The 27,738-nt window shown below is 47.0% G+C and overlaps 1 protein-coding gene across 3 annotated transcripts in view; it reads right to left on the bottom strand.

Moving 5' to 3' along the window:
* Positions 1 to 26,847, bottom strand: part of LOC119463394 (WD repeat-containing protein 26) — a 46,144-nt gene extending 19,297 nt beyond the window's left edge. Inside the window, exons 1-10 of one of the 3 annotated variants that reach the window (XM_037724237.2) lie at positions 26,458 to 26,847; positions 24,991 to 26,131; positions 18,045 to 18,144; positions 16,415 to 16,471; positions 13,833 to 13,969; positions 11,737 to 11,834; positions 9,115 to 9,332; positions 7,492 to 7,602; positions 1,197 to 1,337; positions 867 to 986 (exon numbers count right to left, since the gene is read on the bottom strand). In XM_037724237.2, the coding sequence (XP_037580165.1) occupies positions 867 to 986; positions 1,197 to 1,337; positions 7,492 to 7,602; positions 9,115 to 9,332; positions 11,737 to 11,834; positions 13,833 to 13,969; positions 16,415 to 16,471; positions 18,045 to 18,144; positions 24,991 to 25,175 (1,167 nt within the window). In that variant the 5' untranslated portion in view covers positions 25,176 to 26,131; positions 26,458 to 26,847. Of the gene's footprint in view, positions 1 to 866; positions 987 to 1,196; positions 1,338 to 7,491; positions 7,603 to 9,114; positions 9,333 to 11,736; positions 11,835 to 13,832; positions 13,970 to 16,414; positions 16,472 to 18,044; positions 18,145 to 24,990 lie in introns of all 3 variants that reach the window. The other 2 variants (XM_037724239.2, XM_049656680.1) reach the window with 2 other exon arrangements.
* Positions 26,848 to 27,738: the final 891 nt, after the last annotated feature.

Here is a 27,738-nt window from a genome sequence, read left to right as displayed (position 1 = left end):
CTACGTTTTTTGAGCCAGCTGGAGAGCATGGCACTAGGGGCGGCGAACCAGCGCGCCAAGTAATCCCGCATCGGTGATTATTTGAGTAATTTTTCTCGGACATGGAAAATAAAGGTGATTTCTTTTTGCGGTAACTTCTTCTTTTTTTTATTATTCATTTCGGTTAATTCGAAAATCCGCTTAATTCGAAGAATTTTCGCGGTCCGGCGACCTTCGAATTATCGAGGTTTTACTGTAATTGCATTGTCCACCTTTCGTGTTATTGACCCACGCATATAAAATTAAATTTTCGTTTGCTGTTTTCTGACAATGGAGGCCCGAAACAATGGTACGTGATTTGTAAGCATCTCGGGAAATAATTGGCCTGCACAAAGAAACAAAATAATATTTGAAATCAGCATGAAAAGCTAGTCAAGTATGCATTATTTCATTAAGATTGGTTGAAAAATTAAGACAGTCACTTTCAGAACCAGGCTGCCCCCTTAAGTAAATATTGAGGACTTCATTTGCAGTAGTTAGCTTGCATTAGATCTGTTTGTCACGTCTGCTTTCGTAGACTTCACACTTCACTGTGTTCATTTCACCAGTTGGTCTTTAAAAATTGTACAACTCCTCTTGCCAATGCCTTCTTTCTAATTGTGTTAATGACCAATAAGTGTCAATAATGGCGTTGTCGCAGTGGCAAAGCTCGCTTGTTTCATGTCCAGATCCGACAATCACCTAGTCTTTGGCTATTGGCCCGACAAAATGATCACATGTGTGTCAATGGTAATTGAGAAAATAAAAAATGAGGTGAGAGAAATCATCCAACACAGCTTCTCTTTGCTGGCAAACATGCCAACGCGTGCCAAGGAGGTACCACTCACACATTGGTAAAACTGTCCACGGATACCGCCCGAGACAAACTTCTTTCCGTCGCGGTGCCACGCGCATGACGTTATGCTGTCTTCAGGTTGGTTGGTCATCTTCACTCGCAGATCGCCCGACTGGAAAAAAAGAAAAAAGAACAGAGTGCCATTAACGTCCACTTTTCAGAAATAACAGCCTCGTGCTCTGAGGCCGTAAGGTCGTCCTCTGTTGTAACGAATAGCGGCGTGCAGTTGCTGCAACGTTCAACTGGTGAAACAAATTGAAGCACAGTTCAACGCAGAAGTGGAAGTGGTCACTATCAACCGGGTAAAGCAGAAGGCACCCACCTGAACGTTCCAGAGCCATACGTCCGCACCATCCTCGGGCCCACAAACGAGCAGCATTGTGTCGTCGGGACTCCAGGCGGCATAGGAGGCACCGTATGGGTGACCTTCCAATGTTCGCTTCAGGGACAGGGTCAGCGTCGTCTGCACGCACGTGAGTGAGGAAGAAAGTCTTACCCACATGCTAGTAATAGTGCGATGGTGGCTAGTTGGTGGAACATCAGACGCGCTGCTTCGTAGGATAACAAAGGACAGGTTGACGACAAGGTGACACGCAGACACAGTGATGCGCACATCACGATGTTGCACAACCTGTTTTTTTGTTACACTATGAAGCAGTGCTTCTAGCCATGATGAGGGTCTCAACAGACGGCAGAACTCAAGACACCACAGGGCCGCTATCTTGTACGCGTTCAAAAAGCCGACGTTCGAACACGTACAAGATAGCAGTGCTGTGGTCTGAAAGCAGTGGTCTGAAAATGGTGGCTCAAATTCTGACCCTTTTGGCACGAACACCATAGAAAACTCTTTCTATGGTGTTTAGAAAGCTCATTAACTCTTTCCCTACCATTGGGGAAAATAGGTGTTTTTTGTATGTTACGGCAGATGCTTTTTTTTCTGAAGGAACTACTGCACTCAATATATTTAATGTAATACATAAACAGAAAGCAAAATGAATGCACTTTTCATGCATAAAAGTTTTATTAACGAGATGTATGTAATAAAAAAGATATAAATTGTTAAAATCAAGATTGTACGATAAAATTGAACAAAGTTTGTAAATAAACATTTGTATCTAAGAAAAAAAATGTTAAGAAAATTATGAGATATACAAAATGTATTGCCATCTATTAAGCACTATCTCCGAAAAATATAAGTTTTTCATTGAACAGGTATTTCGCTACAAAAATTTAACCGCAAGCACTACATTTGGCCGTGCCGGGCTGCGGTCGCCGATGTTCCGGGCTGGTTTGCGTCGTCGTCACTTTCAGACTCAAGCGTCCTCTGACTCGCTGCTATTCGATGTATTGATAGGATCAGCCACATGGACAGTGGAATTGCGATATCTGCGTTCTCCCGAAGAGTGCGCGCCGTTTCCAGAGCCGGACATTTTTGCGTTCCGCTTTGGTGATCGCGAAACTTTGGAGTGCGTTTAAAAATTACCGCTTGGCAGAAAAAAAGTGAACTGCTTAGAAAACAAAAATATAGTTTCTCCTCTTTCACGTCCGATGGCGCAGTGTGTCCGTGAGCGTTGCAGGTCTCCAAAGCAGCATTTCAAACCATCGATAGAGGGCGGCCATTTTTTTTTTCTCCTTTGACGATCGTGAAACTTCGGAGTGCATTTAAAAATCCCCGCCTCGTGGGAAAATAACTAACTGCTTAGAAAACAAAGATATAGTTCCGCCGTCAATAACTATGCCAAAGGAAGAATCTCGCCGGAAGCACTAAGAATTTTAGCCAACTTTCGTGAAGATCGAGATGTTTACATTATATGGGCACCTGCACACTCCTCCCTTCCCGGGAACGAAATAGCGCACAACCTGGCTCGAGAACTGACGGACCGAGCAGGTGACACACAAATACTGGGAACGGAGAGAGACCAGATGACCAGCTTTACCGAGATAACCAAACACTATAAATTGGGCAGGGCCCGTTTCCCCCCGGCACACTCCTCGCTAAGTAGACGGCAAGCGACAGCATGGCGCTTGTTGCAAACAGAAACATATCCGAACCCGGTGGCCTACCACCGTTACTATCCAGAACTTTGCACCGATAGATGCAGATTCTGTCAAGAAAGGGCAGACTTACAACATATGGTTTGGGCTTGTCCTGGGACACCCACACAGAATAATACGCACAAGACCAGAGAGCAGTGGGACACCGCGCTGTTCAGCTCTGCACCGGAAGACCAACTTAAGGCAATCCAGCAGGCCGAAGATGCCGCCAGAGCCCAAGGGCTCGAGGCCGTCATCTAGATAGAGAGGCCTAGGTCTCACAAATCTGCTACACAAATAAAGTTTATTCCTCCTCCTTCACGTCCGATAGCGCAGTATGTCCGTGAGTGGTGCGGAAGGTCTCGAAAGCGAAACATTGATAGAGGGCTAACCGTGTCCAATGGGCGTGGTACGGAAAGAGTTAAGGTTTCAAGGCCAGGTACAATATAATATGCTCTTAAGTGGAACACCTAATTAGTATTCAAACCAGTACGAGTTGAACATAATACGAACTTTACAGGGAAGAAGTTCTTGAAATTACTGCAATGTCTTTCACGTATAAACTGAGCTATAATCAGGCCCGGACTACTGATTTGATCTTCCCTTTGACAGTGGACTACACTGCACAGTATGCAATGTAAACCATGTAACCATGCCGTCAGTGAATGATCCCCAAATAAAGCCACATTCACCACACATTTCAATGGTGCCAATGGAACCTGCTCTAGGCATAGTACCTGTGCACCACCAGGAAAATTAGGACACTGTGAAACTAATCTATTAACTACAACAGGCTAGTTGTCGGGATATGGGGGGATGCCAACGGCCCTCTGCCTCGACACACCGAGCCCCGCAGTTGGCGCATGCCTGCGCATCAACCGCGGTCCGGTACAAGCTCGAGGAAACAATAGCCGACAACCACGTGTACACTCGGAAAGCATTTATTACGACTGCAACTAACACTTCGAGCAGGCCAGCTAGTTATAGTTGACATCGCTGAGGGTTCCCTCGAAGAGAATAATACACTAGGTAAAGAAGGGCTTCCGACTTACCAACTGGGGAATACGGGGGGGCCGCGGCGTTTGCCGCGGCAAGAACGCGGTTGACTAACCACGTGCGGGAATACGGGAGCGGCGGCGGAGACTTCCACCATCGCCACTTGCTGGGGACCAATCAGACCCGGGCGATATCAGCGGGATCTCGCGTGACCCACCCGGTGGCGCTGATAGCGCTTGCGATTCCCGTGCGCCGCCCGCGGAAGGAAAGTTTCCCCTCTCCCAACTCTCCCTGGCACGCATGCGCTTGACGCGACGTTCGCTGCCCGTGCGGCGGTTATGGGACCCGAGGGTTCCCACATAGTCAAACAAACTAAACCGAGGGACTGCAACCATACATGGTGCCGAAAAGCGGCTGACATTTTTTGTCCTCCAACTCACACTTGATTGCATGGCCGACTGGACAGATTGGTAACCCCTGGTTAGAGGTGCTCCGAGCGGCCATGCAGGTCTATGTCAACATCAGAGACGAGATCATGCAAGCACTTTGCTTTCCAAATGTTTGCTTTCCCTTCTACGTCAGTGAGTATGAGGTGTTTAGTTAGCGCTCCTGCCTAGCCGTGCTGATGACCGCTGACGAAAGCGCGGCCCCTGCTAACCACGAGAGCACAAGCTAACGTTTGGTAAGGAAGATCTCTGCACAATCTTGCCCTAGCCTACAAACAGTGCATCTAATGATGGAGAAATGGCAGTGCTAACATTGGCGAGTCGTGCCTGGTCTCTACACAATACAGTAAAAGCTCGTTAATTCGAATTTCACGGGGACACTTAACGAGTTCGAATTAACTGAAATTCGAACTAACGAAAGTGATTAAAGAAAGCCACATCTGATGACAAAAACAAGGTAGAGCACCTCTAGGTACATTTATTTGCAAAAAAAGTCCGTAATGGTTTTCTGCTTTTTGCCTCTGAAAAGCGATTGCTGCTGCTTTATCTTCCAGAGCTCGAATGAGCCGGAAAGCATCGTCTTCGCCTTCTTCGAAACTGAAGAAAAGCCGGGCGTGATTTAGTCCGTCCATCACCTGTGCCAACGAAGGTCGTACCGGTGTTTCACCAACATCATCATCATCATCATCATCATTCGCGTCGTCATCGTCCACGGCTGGGTTTTCGTCTTTGCCGACGACTTGGGCGATGATTTCATCATCGGTCACGGCACCGCACACCGCTGCGCAGCTGTCGACATTCACGTAATCGGCGAAGTCCACATCGCCGAGCACCTCCCGTACATGAACCGGAGCGCGGACGTCCTCTTCAACTTCATTTGCGTCTGCGTTAAGGGCTCCGAAACCACAGTGCCGGAAACAATTCGCAATTGTTTCTGTGGTTACCTGATTCCAGGCACGCACAAGCATGTGCAGGGCTGTGAGCAGAGTGACGGTGTAGCTCTTCTCATTATCGGAGCACAGGAGCAACTTCTCGAGAACGTGGCGTCAATAAAAGCTTTTCAAAACTTTTATAACGCCCTGATCCATAGGCTGAAGAGCCGCAGTGGTGTTAGCCGGAAGAAAAACCAGCTCAATGGCTCTCAACTCGACTTCCACCTTGTGCGCCGAGCAGTTGTCGACGAGGAGGAGAATCTGCCTCTTGCCGAGCTCAAATTTTCGGTCGAGTTTCCTCAGCCACTGCTTGAAAAGCTCGCCCGTCATCCAGGCCTTCTTATTTGCTGAATAGTCGGCCGGCAGCGTGCGAATGTTCTTAAAACATCGAGGCTTTTGCGACTTCCCTATCACAAATAGGGGGAGCTTCTCGGTTCCAGTCATATTGGCCCCGAGCAACACCGTCACCCGCTCTTTGCAACGTTTGCCGCCTGCGCACACGTCCCCCTTGTAGGTGATCGTTTTGTCCGGCAAGAGTTTAAAAAACAAGGCGGTCTCGTCGGCATTAAAAATATCGGATGGTGCGTACCTGTTCAGGTGGTCTAGTAGCGCACCATTCCGCCACACGGTGCAGGTTTCCGCGTCTACGGCTTTGGCTTCGCCGCACACACTGCGGAAAACGAGGTCGTGTCTGTCCCTGAAGCGGTGAAACCACCCGTCCGAAGCGGCGAAGTCGGAGACGTTCAGACGTAGCGCGAAATCAGCCGCCTTCGCTACAATGATGGGGCCACTCAATGGGATATCCTGGCTCCGTTTTTCCTTAATCCATGCGAGCAACGCTGCCTCCAGGTCCGGGTGCTTTGCTGTACGAATTCTCTTCCGATCCTTGGCGAAAGTTTCAGCCGCGTACGAGTCCTCAATAGTCTTCTTATTGCGGATGTAGGTCGACAGCGTGCTTCTCGGTATATCGTGCTTTTTGGCAATTTCATTCTTACTCTGCTTCCCTGCATCCACTTCCCGCAGAATTTCCACTTTTTCCTTCAACGTTTTGGCACGGTATTTTCCACGCGACGACATAGCGGCACGCGAGCAGTGTCGGTCTGCGACGGACGCGTACAGAACAAAAGAGAGGCTTAGAAGTTAGACGTTGCGATTGCACTGGCGACGGAGAGAACGGCCGATTTCGGGGTTGCCACCGAACGCACTGCGTATCCCGCTGTCCATGACGATGCGGCAGAGCATTTGCGAATAAACGCAAGTGCTGCCCCCTAAAAACACGCGATGATGATAGTGTATGTCGCGCCATCTGTCGCTTAACAGCAGAGACTGCGAGCTGGCTACGGCGGCGCGCAGTTCGAATTATCCGTGGCGGGCCGGATTAGCATTCGAAATAACGAGCTTTTCAATACATGGGGCTCTATGGAGCATGGCCGGACTGTGCCACTTAGTTCAAATTATTCGAAAATTCGAATTAATGAGGTGCGAATTAACGAGCTTTTACTGTATCTGTATGCTTTGGAACCACTTGGCTGCACTTGGCGAAATGAGGTGCACATTGCAACCGTGGAGAGTGAACGTGCAGCATCACACCATGGGTAAAAGCACATACAGAAACTCTTAATGTGGCAACAGGGCAACTCCACAGAACGCACTAAATTTGTGAGAGTACGAAATTGAGCTAGCTTTTTTTTTAATACTTTCGTCGGCATTACGAAAGCGCATGTAATGAAACATTGAACTGGTGCAGGCAATCGGTGGACTGCAGACTATAACGCACTGTCAGGCCTGTTCATACACCATCTTGCAAAATATGTGAAACCATAGCCTCCCTTTATTTTTACAATGCCTACCCAGGCCCTCTGCAATGCACAGAAGCCGGTGGTCTACAGCAACAGTGCCACATTCCCAGACATTTGATCCCTGCTGTTGCTAGAGCATGGACAACTTTCACCACGTGATGTTGCCGGTCCTTTTCTCCAGCATTACATGTGACGATAAGAGAGTTGATGCAACCCGAACCGTACCCCATAATGTGTGACCAACTACTGGAAAAGTAGCGCCTTCTAAGTGACATCTCTCGCATCCCTTTTGTATTTCACACCTTTTGACTGACACAGTTGCAGTTCGTGATTGGTCAGTTTGAGCTCAGTAAGCTTGCCAACCTACACAGTCAAACCACAGAGTAGTAGTGCGTGTGCGATGAACTCACCGGATTCACCTCCCAGATCTTCACAGTGGAGTCCTTGGATCCCGTAGCGAGTAGTTCACCGGAATGGGAGAATCGGCAGTACCACACCTCATCACAGTGGTCGTTGAGAATCTGCGCACCACGCCAAGAGCAGTTTACAAGGAGTAATTTTCTTTCCTCTGTTCGTTTGAAATGTTTCAACCGTAAATAGGGTCCTGTGCTTCAATTAAAATGCTAGCACAACATGCCTTTTCCAGAGTTATATAATTTGGATGCCCCCATAAAAACCTCCATCACCATAAAACACTTTCATCTACACATCCATTTCTACATTCATAAGCGAAAGCAAAAGAAATAATCATCTGGCCTTTCAAGCTTCGAACGAACAACTGTCTGCCTTGATGCTTGAGGTGCCCTATAATGGGAGCATTCTGAAGGACAGGTTCCAGAAGGTTATTGCTGTTTTCTGATTAATACATGAAAAACAAAAAAAGAATTGGGACACCTTTTACGGGGCACTCTATGCTTGGGTTTGAATATTGTCTGTGTACAAGAGTTTTGAGGGGCCGTGCAGTCTCACCAGTGCCAGCACTTAGCCTAAGGCAAAGATGTACACAAGTAGGAGAAAATTACAAATGAAGACCTTAGATTTTCAGAAGAAACAGAATACGACAGTTTAACTGTATTCTGAAAACTCTGGATGAAGACTACTGCAGTAAACATTCTGACAGTGGCTCACATTCTCACGTGACAAATAGTTCTCCCAAGTGATAAAGGCATACGGAACAAAATTTACATAAGCGTTTTGCCTAGTTTAAGATTGCGCAGATAGATAGCTTCTGTGCAAAAATCTACCTTCAAGAGTGAATGCATCAAGAAAAGCCCGCAAAAGCAGACGTTTCTTTATTACGAAACTAAATAAAAGATCACTGCCATTACCGCTCACTGGAAACGATGGAGAACCTAAAGTGACCTCTGTCATTTACAATGACCCACCAGGTGCTCACCTCAGTTCAGTTGATAGTCTTTGAGGACCCTCAAAAGGGGGTTTTACGTAAGGGTTTGTTGGCTAAAGTGATACTTAAAGGCTGCTAATTAAAAAAATCAGACAATAGGTGGTGCTCAAAACATGGCAGCCATAACGCACTTCCACCCCCCCTCCCCCGGCACTTGCAATCACTTTCCGGTGCTTGCAGTAAAATCACGGCGTTCAAAGCTGGCTTCTGTTGCTCTTGAGAGCTGTTGCTAAGGGGTGTGACATGACCGCCATTGACCTTTTTTCATAATTTCCAAGTGCGCTTGCACATTTGACCAAATGACGGCGGCACCGGTCATAGTTAAAATGACGGCCAAGTGCTAGCTGCACATGCTGAGGCTTGTCTCTTGCTCATGTGTTCACCACTTCAGCCACGTCTACATCTTCCATGTGACAGTACAAGCACGCTGTTTGCAAAAATGACTAGGCCACCATTAGCTGGGAAGCCTAGCTAGCTTTACGATCACGTAAAAGCTCTACTTATTACTGGCCCAGCAGCTTTGCCAAGGCTGCTTCGAGAGTACATTATACTCGCTTACAATACCGCTTGTGAAATTTCAATGCAGTTGGCCTCAAAAACACCCGCCGCGCCAGACGCCTGCCGTTACCTGAATGGTACGGCAGGGAAACTGCTCCCGGGAGCAGACGTGGTCGGTGAGGAGGCAGCAGTTGTCGTCCAAGATGAAGGACGGGTCGCCGCGAAGCTGCGTGGGCTCGTTGTGGTACGTGCAGCGGTCCCGCTGCAACTCCACCGCCTGGCCCAACAGCGCCCGCAGGCGCCGGGGAGGGAGCATCACGTTCGCCGGCAGAAAACCTGCGCACACACCCGCACGGTGAAAAGACTTTTGAGGCGAGACAGGCACGCAAGTCTGCAGCCGGCGGGCTAGACTGGCAGACGACTTTCTGTGGCATTGGGGAGAAAGCCACGGAGGCGAAGCGCAGGCGCGACAGCGCCCCTGGAAATAGTCCGCACGCTCTCGTCTGCATTTAAAAGCCAAGTGCACCGAAATTGAGCAGCCGCCACAAATTGAGCAACCAAGTATTGTTTGAAGTACGAGCGGATACGTCGCGAAAGGCTCGCAAATGCCGACGTTTCCAATACCGAAACTAAAAATAAAATGATGCCAGTATACCGCTCACTGAAAGTGCCACGTGACTGCGAATGCACAGCTCCTCGGCATGAACTCTGAAATAAGCCGTCGCCCGCGGCTTGCCACAGTGCGCTGAAAAATCTCAGGAGGTGACATACTGGGACTTGTGTCGTACCCAACAAGTGCATGCGTCATCAGCCTAGGTGCTATAGGCTGCAAATAAGAAAACTAGACTATAACCAGCCCTGTAGCACTGCCAAGATTGCGTCAAAGTACAGTCAAACCTCGATTTAACGAAATTCACGACGTAACAAACAATTTTTATTTCCCCATCTTAGTTTCATTGAATTAACGAAACCTTGATAGAACAAAATTCTCGATATAACAAAGTTTTTCGCTGCAAGTAAAATTTCGTTACATCGAGGTTTGACTATACAGGGTGTTTCATTTTAGCTGCACCAAAATTTTTAAAATTGCCTGTGGCAGATAGCACAATTGTAATCCTTGATCTAAACTAATCGATGAGGCGGCCATTACTTCCACGAGAAATAAAAACGCCGAATTGAGTAATTAACAGAATTACGCTAATTAACTTTTTAATTATTTGTTTTACAGCACATCTTTCAATCTACGAATTATAGCCGCTGAGTTCGCAAGGCATATCCACTTGGAACGAATTCGCAGGACATCACCAGTTTCGAGATATTAATTTTCAAAGTGTCCGACGAAATACATGGGCGTTCCAGTTAACTTTGTGCTTCAATGCATAAAACAGCGTTTTCCTCAAAAAGTTAACTGGAACGCCCATACATTTTGTCGGACACTTTGAAAATTAATATCTCGAAACTGGTTCAGTCCTGAGAATTCGTTCCAAGTGGATACGCCTTGCGAACTCAAAGGCTATAATTCGTAGATTGAAAGATGTGCCGTAAAATAATTAATTAAAAAGTTGACTAGCGTAATTATGTTAATTACTCAATTAGGCGTTCTGATTTCTCGTGGAAGTAATGGCCGCCTCATCGATTAGTTTAGATCAAGGATTATAATTGTGCTATCTGCCACAGGCAATGTTTAAAAATTTGGTGCAGCTAAAATGAAACACCCTGTATACACTATTACTATTCACTTATGACCAAATCAGCGGAGGTGAAATTTAACTGCAGTTGACCTTTAAGTTGGGTAACAAGAAACATGGACATTTTATGTACTACAGCACTTATCCCAATATAAGAGATAAAATATGCTGCTCCAGTGTTAATTTGGAATTTTATTTTCTCACTAGGCTCCGTGTTTTGGCAAGTAGTAAGCCACTCTGAGCCTTTATGTGCACCGAGAAACTGACATCGTAAAGTGCCGTCAAACTCTGCCAGACTGCTTAGCGCAATAAAACATGTGCAGAAGCTTTAAAAAATTCTGGGGTTTTAAGCGCCAAAACCACGATCTGATTGTGAGGCACGCCGTAGTCGGGGACGCCGAATCGATTTTGACCACCTGGGGTTCTTTAACATGCACCCAATGCACCACGGTACACGGGCGTTCTTGCATTTCGCCCCCATAGAAAAGTGGCTGCCGCGGCTGGGATTTGACCCCGCGACCTCGTTCTTAGCAGGGCAATGCCAGAGATTTTTACTAAGCAACCATGGCGGGTATGTGCAGAAGCTCGTTACCTGTAGCTTCTCCTTCCGTGCCACAGACAGAAAGTCTTCCGCGAGTGTAGCTCGAATGAGCACAAAGTTATCCCGGAATACAGGCAACAGTGGCTCGGGGTTCCACTCTGAAAGGAAGTCGATTCGCTCCGAGTCGATTCGCTCCGAGCGAATCGACTGCCGTGATGCAGAATGTGCAGTCGGGAGACAAAAGATGATGAAAGCAGCATCGCTGGCTGCATCTCATGACACCCCGCATTTGTTTTCAAGCCTGGCCCTTGTACACTTGGCATCAAAAGTTTACAGACAACAGGATCTCAGAAATGTCCAGAAAAAAAAAAAGAAAGAAATCACTGGCAGATGTTTGCCAGTTCTTCAGCAGCTACAACAAATCTATGGCTTTTCATGATTCTACGATTGCCGTGCGAGACAAAAAAAGCATAGCTGTAGCGCAAATAAAGATGCAAGGGAAGGCAAACTGATTTAAACTCACTCTGGAGTTTCTCCATGAGCTTCTGCCGCGACGTGTGGGTCTTGCCTTCCCAGTTGGACATGGACCGAAGCTCTTCCGCGCTGCCACACATCATGTAGCTGCACACAAGATGCAGAGCAGCAATTACGCGAGGCAACAAAAATTCCCATGCGTTATTTACGGCACTTATTTTAAAACCACATGTGCTAGTCACATCAGTCTTCGTGCTGCTGCTTGTCGCCATGCAAAGCGATTATTGCCATTGTGCCATATCTGCAGAACATAACTGCCAAGACCGCACACATTCTGCACCAACACCAACTCATGACTTGTGCTTAAACCTTTCAACTATCAGTTCCAAAATTACACTAAGTTCTCTCATTAATTTTTGTTTTTTATTGCTCTACATTTTCACGTATAATCTTTAGAACCCAAATATCATGCGTGGTTGAACATTCATTCGAGATGTCAAGATCAAGAGTTTATGAAAAAGTGGCGTTCCCTCAAAAAAACTTTGTACGTATTATTGCCTGAATGCATTTTAATGACATGAATGTAAACTGTAAAATACTAATAAATGTTTGCGCACTAGTTCAACTGGGTTCACTGAAATCAACTAGCAAGCACTGTTCATCTGACGATTAGTGGTACAATTAGGTAGAAGGTATATAGCTTGCGTCTGGGAGCTACATCTACAGTCAGCTAAGCATGACGTTGAGTGGCTGAAGGTGGCGCATTATTACACTAAAGCAGGGTTGCCAGGTTCTAAACCAGAAGAGTTATCGAAAGCAGCCAAGCATGTAGCAAACAAGAAGAGTTATCGAAAGCAGCCAAGCATGTAGCCAGCCTAGACTACAGACAAGGAACCAAGAAAGTAGCCACGTTGTGATCAAACTATTGCAACAAAGGCCACCCTCCGCTAGGGTCAATGCGGGTTTAAGAAATACAACTCTTGACTCGGGTGTCAAGGTATTGCATATTAGCGTAGCAATGGAGAAAATTACTAAGTATTTCAGGCACAGTATTGCTACACTGAAAAATATGTCTATGCAAGACCCAGCGCCACTGGCAATAGGTGATATCCAGACTGCATCCCCAAAGCAACAGCTTCCAATCTGGAGCATATTAGGACAACACCTCTGCTATGGTGACAGGTAGCACAAAATTAACGGCGACACGGGAACAACGAAGCCCGAAACACAAACGCTTACTTCAACTGATCTTTTATGCAAAAAGCACTTACACACACTATATTTACCTGAATATAACGTGCACCTACCGCGTTTGTAGGATTGGCAACAGCCTACTGTCAGAGCCATCAGACTGACAGAGCCATCACAAAATGGCGACAGAGCATTTTTTTGTAAAGGTTACTGTTGGTTCGTCTTGCGGTCGACTACAATCTTGAGTGGTCTTTTCGGCTAATAACTCTTGTAGATACTATTACTGTCGCGAGATTTCGCCTGACTCGGCACCGGATGCGCCGGCGCTATCGGCCCCCGCGTTTCTGGCGCTATGCCAAGCTCACTATCTGTGCTGTGCCAGGAGCGCTGTCGGACGCACACGTTGACGAGTCCGATGCAGCGTCTTGCGAAAGTGATAGTGATAAATCTATGAGTGATCGCTCAAGAGTACCGCCCCCGTGTGCTTGCCATCTGTGGCCAATGAAGTGCAAATGGCGTCTTAGTGTAAGCCCGTGAAGATTGGGTGTGCATTAGATTCGGGGGCGCATTATAATCGAGTAAATATGGCAAATATGAAGAACAAAGGAAAGAAACCCACAGACAAATGTTTTAATGCCACGTGTCATGTGCAAAGCACTATTTATCGAAAACTATCCTGCGGACCCTGGATTACCGTCTGCGCACCCTTTGTTAGGGCACTTGACGCAGATAACCTGAGAAAGACAAAAACGTAGTCCCCAAGCAATTGCGAAGCCAAAATTCTCGTTGCTGAGGGGCCCCAAAAGTAATGGATTAGCCACAATATGGATAAAACTCGGCCCCACTGGCCTAGAGAACGCGAGTTTTGACCATACACAGGGCTGTTGCCGCTCGTAAGCAGAACTGATTGCACACATACAAAAACAAACAGCCCATCCTTGCTTGGTTTTTCACCTGGAGAGCTCATGGACTCGCTCCGTGTTGTGCCGGAGTGGGGAGAGTCCGTGGCGGAGACACTGGAGTGCCTCGAGCAACCGTCCTTCCTCCAGGTACTCCAGGTACTTCTGCTCCAGCACCAGGAACAGCATCTCCTGCGACAGCGTTGAGAGCACGATCAAACGGTTAACCCTTTCTGGTTTACGTCTCATAATTGGAGTCGAAATGAAAAGCTGAATGACAAAAGACATGCAAAATATTTTTTTCATTTCCAGAGGAGTTTTTGGCAACATAACGAAGGTACTTCTCATGAACTGCCAACAACACTGGGCGTTCGAGAAGACAGCATATGGTTCTTTGGAATTCTTAATTCACATGTGATGTATGGGTACAAATTATTAGAAGACCATTAGTGTGCCATTTAAGGCAACAGATGTGGCAGGAGGCTCGTAAGATATGGTGTTCCTAAGATTCATGTTCTGCAAGCGTGGGTACTTAGGGGGGTTCCAACGCTCGCCTTAGGACCGTGGGTAACCGGGCTCGAATTCCGCCTCGCCAAGAAAGTTTATTTTGTTTTCTTTATTTCTCTTGCTCTTTGTCTTTCTCTCTCTGCACCTCCTCTCCTCATTTCACACTGTCTCCATTTCGCTCGAAGCTGCGAACACCATGTAGGGATCAACCTCAAGCTTAAACAGCTCCGATGTTAAAAACAAAAAACAAACTATGCCGGGCATCTAGCCTCGGCTCCTCCTAACGTTCTCCCTTCTTTCCTTCAAGGCCCATCTGCACACTGGCTCTTGGGAAATGGGCACTACACGGTTGCCAGACCTTTCAGGGCATTATTTGGTTTGTGGCAGCTCTTTGCAACACCCTCGTCAAGATCGACCCTTACCGACCACCTCTCTGCTCTACCATTGCCTATACTTTCTGCACACTCGGGAGCTAAGAATTACAACTTGCCTCAGCCTCTCCTTTGTATCTATTTTACGAGTCAGCTTCAAAGTTGTCACGCAAGTGTCCCTCCTAGTCTATTTCCTTCCTTTGTGGTTTCGACAGTGCCGCGAGTCGGAAGTCGGCCATCTTCGTTGGGCAAGCTAGATGTATGGCACAGCTACCTTACAAAATTTCGCACATTCCCTGTCCAGGCCTCGGGCCAGTAGTGGATACAGAAGAATGATTCCAGTAATAACGGTAACGATAACAGATAATTCTGCAGCAATAATAGTACTCTGCAAATCTTTCTGAAAAACCCGAGTTGGGTTGCCTTTGAAGCTCCTTGCCACTCTCTAGTGGATGGTAATTTACCATTTAGTAAAATTACCACCCCCTTGCAGATGTCATTAAAAGTGATCTGCCAATCTGAACTACTGCAGTTGGCTGTCTTAAACATGCATGTATTTACGATTCTAGACATGTATTGTTATGTAACTGCAAGCTTTCAGCGAAAAGCACGTGGAAGGCCTACTTGTTTTATTGCTATTAATTTCTGTCATGTAGAGGGCCAGTATAATGTAGAAATTCCTTCCACTCATTTGGAACTCTTATCATCGACATTTCATGACTGGCTGACCCCACTGATAAAGCAGGTTGAGCCCCGCTTTGACCATTGACGAGGCGCGAAAAGGAATGGCATTGGCATAGAATCGTTACATTGTTCCAGCCCTGGTATCTTTGATTTATGTGTGTCCTTTCTTTACAACACTACAGTGCCTATATGCGCGCACTGAGAAAATGACGATGAAGAATCAAGTTTAACTGGAAATGAAGGTGATATTACATGAGGATTACGAAATCGCAAGGCAGTGAACAAGCAGTGTTCACAGGCTGTTGGTGGAGAGATCGAACAAATACTGTTGTGGTGGGGCTTGTGTGCATGTTATGCACAAGAATGTCTGCAAGTGTTACAGTCTGGTACAATTAGGCAAATAACACGCTTGGACTGTGCTCACACCAACTTGAATAAAAAATGAAGTCTTATACTCGCAGACAACACGGGGTCACACAGTTTACCAAAGGGTCACACAGTTTAATAGTGAAGCAGGTTAGCATGAGCACAAATACATGTGAAGAACATACACGGAACACATTGCAGAAGCGTGCGACGCTGGGCCAGTTAGTTCAACATGGTTTTTGCGGAAAACAAAGACACACAGAAGGAATACACATCTCAAAGTGAAGGTGTATCACATATGAACACAACACACACAAGAAACTGAGTATTTGCCATGCAAGTCAAAGGAGATGAAAGGCACACAAACATCCCTCATGTCCTGTTCCCTTGCGCTGCAAATACTTGGTTTTCAAGAACAATGTAACAACAAGCCCATGACCGAATTTTTTTGAAACAAGAAAATCGTGTTTGAACTCATCACCTTTGCCTGCATATTTTTACAAGCAAGTGCTACCACGGCTTGAAGCCACAAGACAATAGTGCACTTTGACTCAAGTTCTTGCACAACTAGCACGCTGTATTAAACATCTTCATGCAGCTATAGTAACACTGCTTACTGATTCAGCAGGATACTGGCACAAAAAACATCAGGCAAGCACATGTCTAGAACCTACGTGAAAATGTCAAGAACAATTGTGCTCATACTCACTACATATGCTTGGGGTGATTCAAGTAGTGCCTTCAGTTCACTGAGATCTGCCTCCGCCTGAAACACGCAAAGCAGTTTTCTTTCATGAAGCCACAAAGCAGACATGCATTTCCAGACGATTTTGTCAAGAGGTCAAAACATTGCGACTGTGAGCACCAAAAAAATTCACTACGTCTATCCACTCAACCTATGAGGCCGCCCCGGTCAAAAGTGAAAGTAGATACTATAAAAAAATTATTAACATACACATAAGCCTATCATATACTAATACAATGCTCTCCACAATAACCTAGGCACCCCTTACCTGGTGGCTAACTGCATTTAAAAGAGCATCCAACTTCCTCTTTGAAAACTTAAAAAAAGAAAATGGTGCACAAGGGTTCTTAGCTGGGTTTGTTGGTTTACGTACATTATGGTGAAACAACGAAGATGACGAGACATGTGAGAAATGGACACATACCGTCTGACAATACGAAAAAAGAAGAGCAACTGGAAGCTTTTTAAATATGGTTTATTTGACATGGCTTTTTTAAGTTGCAAAGAAATATACTTGAAGATGCAAGCATAAAGACGGAACAGACAAGGCAACTCCTGTGGTCCTTTCTTGATTCTTCCATCTTTCATTATATTTCTTCGTGCCTTAAGAACTATGTTAGGAGTGAACAATTCATCCAATAGCAACGCTCTTGTACTAAGGCCGGTATAATGAATGAATTAACTTCACTCTATTCCCTTCTTATCATCGAGCGTATGTAAACAGCCGATCTCGGTGCTAATGCTAAGTGGAGCACTGCTAAGACCATTGACCAAGCATGAAAAGGATTAGCAGTGGAATATTCCAAGAGTTCGCTGGAAACTCATTCGGTCAGGACTACAACTATACCTACATCGATGAAACTGGCAATATCTCGAAAAAATTAGAAACACAAGCGCGACGCCGACAAAACCACCGTCTGCCCAATGCACTTGCCGAGCATGTACACAAGTGCAATCATGTCCTTGAATGGGGTACATCAGTGATCACCAAAAAAAGGAAATGTGATGAAGAGGTTATTACTTTAATCATTACTGATACAAGTGACACCCGATACTGAACTGGACGGATGGCACCTTGCCCCCCCCCCGTTTATTGTAATTCACGTGTCTGCTGCACCAAGTGTCTACTACAGCATTGTCAATACGGAACCTGTATTGGTCCTGAAACATCCATTAATCTTTTGACATGCTCAGTGAAGAGAGAATATGCGTTTATTCTAGCAGTAGAATTGAAATCATTACTTTATTCTCACCCTGGAGATTTGAATTGAATTCTGGGGTTTTACGTGCCGAAACCACAATTTGATTATGAGGCACGCCGTAGTGGGGGACTCTGAATTAATTCTAACCACCAGGGGATTTTAACGCAACCCCAATACACGGAACACAGGCGTTTTTACATTTCACCCCCTCGAATGCAGCTGCCGGGATTTGATCCTACAAATGCTGACAATGTAAGCACAATGCCCACCCAATCTAAAATTTAAAAAATACAGTTCACTTTTTCCAGTTGAAATGCACTCCTTGCGCACCGGATTATGTCCAACTAACGCGTGAGCACTTCCGTGCAACAGAAGCTCGAAAGAGCCCGCACCTTTGCCCAGTCTCCCTCCAGGACGTGCGTCTGGAACTTGGCGGCAGCGGGATGGTCCAAGCCACAGCCAGACTCCTGGATGAGTTGTTCTGCCGTCCGGCTGCAAGTAGCAGATAAAGCATGCCGCGGGACGAAGTGTCACTGGTTTTCCATCAGACATAGCTTCCCAACATCCTACACGTCACTTGAGTATTTGTAGGACGCCCGGTAGGCATTGCAAGATCTTGGAAAAACCACACTCAGTTAAGAGACCCATAAAATGACGAGTCTCTCGACGCCATAGTTTTCACGAAGGATATCAGTACTCCTTTGCTGGCCGATTGCCAGCTATGTCTGAATGTGCATCACTTTATGCATTTTTTCTTTTGTTACCATCAGAGCCCTTTGTGAAGGAGGATAAGGAAACTAGAAGGGATTGAATAGTTGATTGATTCATTGACTATAACTTTCTAAAGCAACGGAAGGGCTATGAGAGATAACAGTGGATGGCTCTAGAATTAATTCAAGTTTAACATTCAGCCTAATCTTGATACACAAGCACTATTGCTGCTTTCTGTCCCCATTGAAATGCTGCTATCGCAGCCGGGATTCAAACCCGCGACCTCGTGCTTAGCAGCAGAATACTACAGCCAACAAACAACTGTGGTGGATAAACTAGAAAAGCATGAGGAGGTTAGGAGCGGGAAATAAATTATTTATGGCAATTATATGAGAAGATGTACTCCTATTTGTCGCTCAAGTGATAGGCCTGTAATCTATTGAAATACAGATTTAACAGTGCCTTCTCCTTTTCCAGTCTCCTTCACCAGGAATATCGAACATCACAAGCACTGAACCTGAGCAGCCAGCCCCAATTATCTCCACTAATCTTTAATTAACACATTTCAGAAGGAGCGTCAACTCAGCGAATTGCTAAGGCGTCATGGCAAAGAAAAAAATAATGAATGGTAATGGGACATATAATAAAGGACGACAACACAAGTGATTAGTTACGAGTTTTATTTCACTTATTGATAAAGAGTTAGCTTTCTTGACAACTCCGTGCTGCGTACCCTGAATTGCTTGCTAATCAATGTTGCACTTACGTGGGACTCTTTCCCCTCTTTTTTTCTGTAGTTCTAATGCTTTATATCACGCCTGTATTTTGTGTCTCTATAAGAGCCAACTGCGGATAAACAGTCATTGTCCCTTATGTCTATGTCCCGTTCATGCACTTATTTTTGCTAGAAAAAATTTCAGTACAACTTCCACAAATGTGCAATTCTAGATTGCAGCCGCCATGGTGGAGATTTGATCTCGCACCCTCAGGCCTATCAGTGCAACACCAAGGCCACTATGCCACCACGGCAGGTGCGGATTACACTGTCTCGGTCAAGTTTTCATTGCATCACCGCCACTATCAGCCCAGTTTACTGTTGCACTATCTCCAGAATTGCCCCACTTTCATTGGCGAGAAACCAACCGAGCACACGTGCCAAACGCCAAGAAAGACTGCACGGCAAGCTTCATTTCAATAAAGAAACGATGCACTTGGGGCCGTGTAGTCATTGCAGTGAGGATATTTAGGTACTGCGTTGTTTAACTGCGTAATTTCATATAGAACCGAGCCACGCATGGGCACAGCTGTAGGGATAGTACAGATGCCTATACAGTGTCGACCGCTTATAACGTAAGTCGCCGGAGTCGGGAATATCTGCACTATAAGCGGTACCGCACTATAACCAAAACAACGATTTTCAAGCCCTGCACGTATGCAAAACATGTAGACCAAGCAGCCGCGCGTATCCGAGAATCGAAGCATGCAACTGGGAGTTTTGCAATAGTTTAAATTTACGAACGTTGAAAGGTTAATGTCTAAGTACCCACGATCTTTGCATGAAGCAGACAAAGTAGTAATTTTTTTTTTAAGTTTCAGTTTTGCTCAAAAGGGGAAGCATCAATTGCGATAGCCAATTAGTAGAGAGCTATAAGGAGTAGGGATAGTAGTTTTATCGGCTACATAAACTTGACACATTCGCTCTTACTAACTGAATTAACAAGCGTGGTGCCAACGCGCACAAGCAAACATGAATAGACTCGATGACCGCAGACAACCACTGTCATAACACGGGCGTGGGGAAACGAAACGCGGCCGCCGTAGCCAGCGAAGGTTCGTGTGGTCTATCGCTTCAACAGAAACTGAGCGGCGTAAGCACAGCACATACAAAAGTCAGAGCCGTGTGGAGATCGCCTTCAAGATACGGTGCGCGCGACAACACCGACAGCCGGCACAGGCGCGAACGCATTTGCTGGCTGAGTAGAACCCCCCCCCTATCCTTCCCTCCCTCCTGCGCTGCCTTGCCGCTTTGCTCCTTTCGCGTGAGAGATAACGTCGCCAGTTCCCCTTGCGCCCGGTTGCAAGATACGCATTTGGTGCCGCAGCACAGCGTCCCCCCCCCCCTCCCTCCCTCCCTCTATCCCATACCCTCACGGCCTTTCGCGCGATGAAACTCGCGTTTGCTCTCCGCTGTGCGTTCGCTCTCTGTGAAGGCGCCGTCCCCTGCGCGCTTTCACTCGCAGATACGGCGCGCGGCGACGATTTTATCACCCTTGGACTCATGCTCCTCCTCCGCATCGCCCTCGTTGATCTCCTCTCCCATCGGTGGGTGCACCTCGTTGAGAAGTGTGCTCGCTACCGACCTTGTAGGCGAGATTTTCCCGCAGAAGCCGCATTATAACCGGTATTTCGTCTCATGCGGCTGCACTGTAAGCGGTATGCATATACATGGAGTGCTATGGGAAAATTAACGGGAGTCTGAAAAGACCATACTATATCCAGTCCTGCACTATAAGCGGTTACGTTATAAGTGGTCTATACTGTATATAAACTGATACGTTATACCGAGTGCTATTTCGTGTGTGAAGTATTCATCAATACAGTCAAACCTCGACATAACGAAGTTGCACTTGCAGCGGAAAACTTTGTTATATCGAGAATTTCGTTATATCGAGGTTTCATTAATTCAGTAGAACTAAGATGGGGAAATAAAAATAGTTTGTTACATCGCGAATTTCGTTAAATCAAAGTTCGTTTATCGAGGTTTGACTGTACAGCAGCAGCAGTAGCCACAGTAAGCAGAGTACGAGAGGGTTCGCAAAGAAATCTTCGTTTTAACAGCAATGCGTGAGCTGGCAGCACTGCAGAGTCTACAATGCAATCTCTGAAATCTATGTCAGTCGTAGCAGTGGGCTTGAGGAAGCAGCAGGTGTCTGTAACTTTCCTAGTGGCTGCAATATCCAAAAGTCGCCTCGGGTGGCTCACATATGGTAATAGCTGAAGTAATCCTTCAAGATTCAGACTTCATGTGCCATTCTTATTCATCTCTGCACTCGCTAGTGTTGAAGATCCTCGCCAATCTTCACAAGATGTTTTAACTGGCATGTATTGTAGACAAATCTGTCATTCACTGATAGTGTGGTATTCCAATGGCTTGCATCTTCATCAGAATGTTGACTATTGTGACAGTTTTTATTGGTTGGTCTCATTGCCATGTACAGTACAATTAGATTGCAAATAAATATTATCACTAGTGCAACTACTATTAGAACACTGGGGAACATTGGCTCCATTATTTTCATGTATTTTGCCAACTGTGCTGGCATCAAACTGACAGTTTGTCTCAAACTGTGTTGGCATCAAATTGACTTCAAACATTGATTGATTGATTGATTGATTGGCTGTCATAAAATCCACACAGAATTTCATGTTCTGTGTGAACATTATCCCCCCTTGTAACTTTTATAGGGACCTTAGTGGCGGCATACTGGATGGATGGATGGATGGATGAGGACTGAACCCTTTAAACCGGGCGGTGGCATACGCCAGCTAGCCATGACTATTAACATATTTTGTACTTTGTGGTGGGTGAAATTTCACCCCTGCCTTGATTTGAATTTCACCCCTGCCTACTCCTGAAGTAGCTGAAGCGCCACCTGTCGGTGACAAAAGTAACTATTCCACCAATTTCTCATTAAAAAATTTTTGTTTATGAATGTTTGAGAAAACTGCATAGCACCACTCTCCATGCTTCCTGAAAAATGTTTTTTTTTTTTTTTTGCATTCTTGAGCACCCGGACTATTTAACAGTATAAAGACTGCAATTAACCGACAAACTTTTAGAAATTTCCTCACACCAAGGTGTAGCGATTATGACCCTGAACTGCTAAAGTACTAAACCAAGATCGACAAGTGCCAATTTCGTTTGTTTCTAAACAGTCAAATAGTGGAGCACACTGACCGCAGAGCATTGTGTGAATGGAGATGCTATAATGCACATGCGCAGAGGGGGTAATCGCCGAATAAAGACCTTAAAAAAGCCCAAACTGGCAAGCTGTGCAATGAATTATGGTTGTAACCTGCTTGATAACTACTATCTATGAATGAAACCATTAATAAAAAAATTACTCCCTTATGCTATCCTTATCTTCAATGCCTCCTAGCCTTTGTAGAAAAGACGAGCTGTGCCATGATTACTAGTGTTTAATCTCACCTCTCGATGACACAGGTCATTCACTACCATTGAAATGGTGCTCCCAGAGCAGAGTGTTTTCACCTTTACATTTCAAAGGATACAGGTACTTTTATCAGTATGTATGTATATCTTTTTTTTTTTTTTGTATGGGGGGGGGGGGGGGGGGCTAGGCTATCTAAAGATTTCTCCAGCATTTCTTGCAACTGTTAACATACGAGTCTGCCAGCTTTATTTCCCGTGTCTAGATAGCACAACCCAGCTCCACTGCCTGCTTAATTTATTAGCTCAGAATCGCTGTTTATACACTCAAGATGCTTTGTTGAGACAATGTCATCATCAGAGATAAGAAGCCATGGTATTTACCAACCATGAAACTAAAGCTTGTGTACTTGAACACAATGTAATAATTTTGCAGTGACAAGCAGAGATATATTAATGACAGTAACGAACCCGAAAGAATAAGAGTCATTGAAGTTTTGCAGACAGTCACTGCAGTATTTATGGGAAAGTACCTTCGGATTTCATAACCATTTTGATTTCATCCCTTGCAGTTACCCCCCCTTTCTGCACAAAATCTGTGATACTTCCACACAACTTCAAATTCACACAACGACTGAGTACCTTCTGACATCATGCCATGTAGATGTTGAACACTGACCATTTTGATTCAAACTGAACTCTGCTAACTTTTGCAACTGAAAAAGCTTTAGATATAAGGCACTCAAAGTTGGAGATCCTATCAAATTGACATAAATTAAGGAACCCAAAAAGGGCACACAAGAACACTGCAATGGGAGCTGGAGTACTATGAAGCTTTAGATAACCCCCTAAAGACAGATTCCTAGAAGTAGAGGTCCCTAAGTTAGGGCGCGCTATCGCAAACAAGAACCCAATGCCTGCGTGTGCTGGTTTTTAGTTTAAAACTCCCTAATTTTTCTCATGCTTTAACAGAAGCGGCAAATTCCAATTAAAATATATACTAACGACCTTTAGTTTCCTACAAACAGTTCCACATTCAACAGACTGTTCCCGCGAGGCACCCATCAGCGGCTCATGCGCACCTTGGCGCCTTTATCAGCAACGTTCGAGGGCAACATCACAAGGCCAATGTGCTCCCTTGCATTCTTTTTTTAACCCCCGCGTCGCCCTGCTCATTTCCGGATATCCGCTCCTGATGAAAGAGCTCGCGCCACGTACTATGACAAAGCAGACGGCGTTTTATCACTTTATCACGCGTCCGCACTATAGCCGGCTTCTTATCTACTGCAACACTGCCATCGGCAAACTTATCGTAAGAGCGCGGGCAGTACACTGTAAACACTGGCCTACGCTCAACCACTGCCGATTGCAAAGTTTACAACGAAGAAAATCAGGAACGCCAAATTCAGCTACTACGCGAAAAACTAATATGTAACGCAAAGTCGACGCTCGGACGATAAGGTGTCGATCGTTTGTTTAACCTAACGGCGCGCCCGTCTGCAACGAACGATCCACCAGCGCGAATGGCGAACACCTGCCCAACAGTTCGCGCGATACTGACCGTACGTCAGTCATACGGAAACCGCACGTGTTATCGTCGCGCTATTTCACAAATCGGGGGGGAAAAAAATATACGCAACAGCAGCTGTCTGCAGTGATGCTCGCGAAATGAGCGCCTGGCAATCGAGCGCACAGCCAACGAAGGAGCGCGCTGCCGCGTTTAACTGTGGTTACCATATCGTCCCGAACTGCCGCGACATAACTACGCATTGCTATGCATGTACTACTACACATGTCCCAAGACTTTTTATTTTTTTCCGCCGTGGAAACTGTGACGGCGCGCTAACCGACTACACCTTGCGTACGACTGGCGCGTGACTGTGCGATTTTGGATCAATGCTCGACGTTACCGACGCACAATGCAAAGTGGCAATCTGCGCCAGGTGTTTTTTCACGGTTCGTCGCTTAAATAGCGTACACCTGTTCCGAAGGAGGTTACATTCAACGCAGGCTCCGAAACGTTAGGAGAATATCCCACGGGTAGAAAGAGTGTTTTCTATGTCGCAACTACTGTTACAACGGTTACGACGCGCTTTAAAGCATCAACCGTGTGGAACAGGTACTGCCCGACACAGCTGACCGACGCTTACTACCCACTGCCAACAATGAACGTTTTTCAACACCATTCAAATAAGTTTCCACGGCTTCAGATGAGGGAATATCTTGACCTAGAGCACGGATTAATCGCGCCTTTGTGCATTGATCACAGATCGACGACTCGGGGGAATACCGGAACACTTCATGGTACACTGGCCGAGCTACGACCACGGGCACTTCCGGGGCAGAAATGGTATCGGGTTCGACACCCTTCCGAAAAAAGAAAACGGACTGGCGCGCGCGATGGGTGGCCAGGCCGAAGTGGATCTGAGCGCGCGTGCGGATATTTGAGCACTCACTTGAGCCCGAGCCCTCGGAGGTGTTGGCCGATGAGGCGGATGATGTCCTGCTCGGTGCGCGAGCCGATGATGCTCTTGTTGACGGTGGTGGCCGAGGCGACGGTGGCCGCCTTGTCGGCCACGGTTGAGGACGCGCTGGTCTCGTCTCCATTTTGCAGAGTGTAGCAGCCGTTCGTCGCTTGCATCACTGCCGGCGCAACCCGCTGCTTCTTGCGCGGCGGAGACGATCCTTCGCCGTCCTCCTGCGTCTTCGCGCACGATGCCAGCCTTGATGCTCGCTGAACGGGCTTGCCCCTTTGTTTTGGTGAAAGTGTTTTCGTTGTTTGGTTGCTTTTGCCTGTGCGAGGAGGCACCCGTCTTTTTGTTTGTTTGCTCTCCCTTTTTGGCTCCGTTTGTTGCTTTCGCTCGCCAACGCCTCCGACCCACGCCCCGGGTCCTGCGACCCCCTTCCCCCCGACGGGCGCGGAAACGCTAAGCGAGCAAAAAAAAAAGCGCTTCGTTGAGAAAGCGCACGTCGAAATTTGCCCAAGAACTCTCTTTCTCTATCGTCCTCCTCGCCTCGACCGCTTCTCGTTGGCTCGTTGAGGACTTTTTTTTTTTTTTTTTCCTCTCAACCTCGACTCTCACGCTGCCTGCACGCTTCCCTCAACTCCGATTTGCGTCAGTCTCGGCAGCCCCTTCCAAGTACGAGCACGGCGACGTTCGGCAAGCCGAGACCACACACACACACACACACACACACAGGCGCGCTCGAGCAAGAGACACGCAACTTTCGGGACGACGACGCGATCTCGAAAACGGGCCCGTCCGCTGGGCAGCGCAGTGCCCTATGCGAAACCACGACGCAGCGCGCGCACACACGCGCACACGGCGCAGGAGAAACGTTCAAGACCCCAACCCCGGACCCAAGCGAGCTGGAACACCAGCCGGACGAGCAAGAAGCGAGGTTCGTCGTCGCTAGCACTGACGCCCAACAGGCCACAACGACCGTACGCTGCAGCCCGAGTCAACGTCGAGGACAACAGCAGTCAGCTGGTGGAGGCTGCCCGTCGGCGGTGACGTCACGGCACTCGCGTTGCACGCTGGGCTGCTGCTGTCCTGCGGAGATCCAAGTGCCATACCCAGCGGCCGCTTCGGATTCCTGCGAAGCGTGAGAGAGAAAAAGATGGGTCGCTTTAACCTAACAGCTGGCCGATTCCAAGCGGTTTAATACGGTATTTCCCCAGCGCGCACGCCGCTTCGCCTTCAGAGACGGGGCGGATCCAACTGCGCACAAACCGACGTGCTCGGCATTTACGACCGCTGCACCGTACTCGACCCGATCAAAGCGAAAACACTGGCCTAAACGGGCCTACATCCAAATCCCCGCTTCGACTCTGGACGGGAGAAAATCAAAGGGGTTCCGCAAATGCGTGTTGGCACCAAGTACAACCCCTAAGGCGCCAGGTGGAGAAGAGAGCGAGCTACCTAGACTGGCTGGGGGTGCTGGCGTTAGTCACACATGGCGGACGGAGGCTGCTCGTAGTTCACGGTCGTCTCGCAGCTATCGGGCTCTCCTTTATAGCTCTCGCCTGGGGGTCTAACGGTGCCTATTCGTGACAGGCCCGCGAACCGACGGCTTGGTGCAACTGAGACACGAAGCGGTCCTGCGGGCCCCCGCACTGGCTCTGCGAGCGAGTCCAACACAGCACGCCACAGAGCGCACAGGGATACACCACAAATAAGCACAGCCCGAGCGAGCGATCTCGCCACCACCAACAGCCAGCACACAAACAAAGCACGGACCCGTAACTGCAGCCGGAAGTCCGTATGCACCTAAGTTGGTCGAGCTTCGTAGTGGCGGAACCTCGGGCCATTTACCGCTTCACAATTTTTGAGCACGAACGGCGAGTAGCAGACGGGTGCGTTCCCTATGAAAAAAACACAAATTAGCACGTAATTGTTACAACTTAATGCAATGTTAGTTTGTTTCAAAACCCATAGGTGACGCGACAATCTCTAAACATACAACTTTTGCACTAGTAACGCGGCAAGTTCTGATGCTCAGTAGCTACCGGAAGTTCCGCGGCTAATACGTGTTTGGTGGCGTTAGAAACAAGACTAAACGCAAGAGATACGAGCTTCCTGTACCTCGCACAAATTAACATAATACGAGAAGCTTTTTTTTTAATTATCCGAGAATTTCGCTAGAATCCACAGAAAGGTTTGAACGCGAACCTATACCACTGCCTTTCAGTTCCGTAGACGAGGCCGAATCAACTCGTCGAACTCACATGGCCAACATGGCCTCCATGCAGCGGTGTTGATGAGTTCCGCGGTTAGATCCGAGATCTACCTGCGTTTTAAAACTGTGGTTTGAGCGTTCACCTTCGCTCTGTCGTCTGCGGCTTCGCACATCTCAAGGAGCTTTAAGTGCGTCAGTGCTTAAGCAATATGGCCAAAGCTAAGTCCAAGTAAGTTGCACCCCATCTCTTTCGCTGCGATTTTGGACGATCACTGGCGCACAGGCCAGAAAGAACTGAGAATACTGAAACCAGCATCGCCTGTTGTGGCTTGTTTGCTTTGTAGGTTCATCCTGGTGCTCTTGGAGAGCATAGTCTCGAAGCACAAGTTCGTCCAGTTACGCGCGCGCCTGGACGACAAGCTCGAGCTCTGGAGGTTTGACCCCTACAGTAAGCGACAGTCTTTGAACATCGCCACGCCTGTGCAGCAACTTGCGCCAATAGGACACGCTGTGGCGAAGTTTTA

This window comes from Dermacentor silvarum, chromosome 9 (genome assembly GCF_013339745.2).
Source record: "Dermacentor silvarum isolate Dsil-2018 chromosome 9, BIME_Dsil_1.4, whole genome shotgun sequence".
In the NCBI taxonomy this organism is placed as follows: domain Eukaryota; kingdom Metazoa; phylum Arthropoda; class Arachnida; order Ixodida; family Ixodidae; genus Dermacentor; species Dermacentor silvarum.
This window is presented reverse-complemented; position numbering and strand designations above follow the sequence as displayed.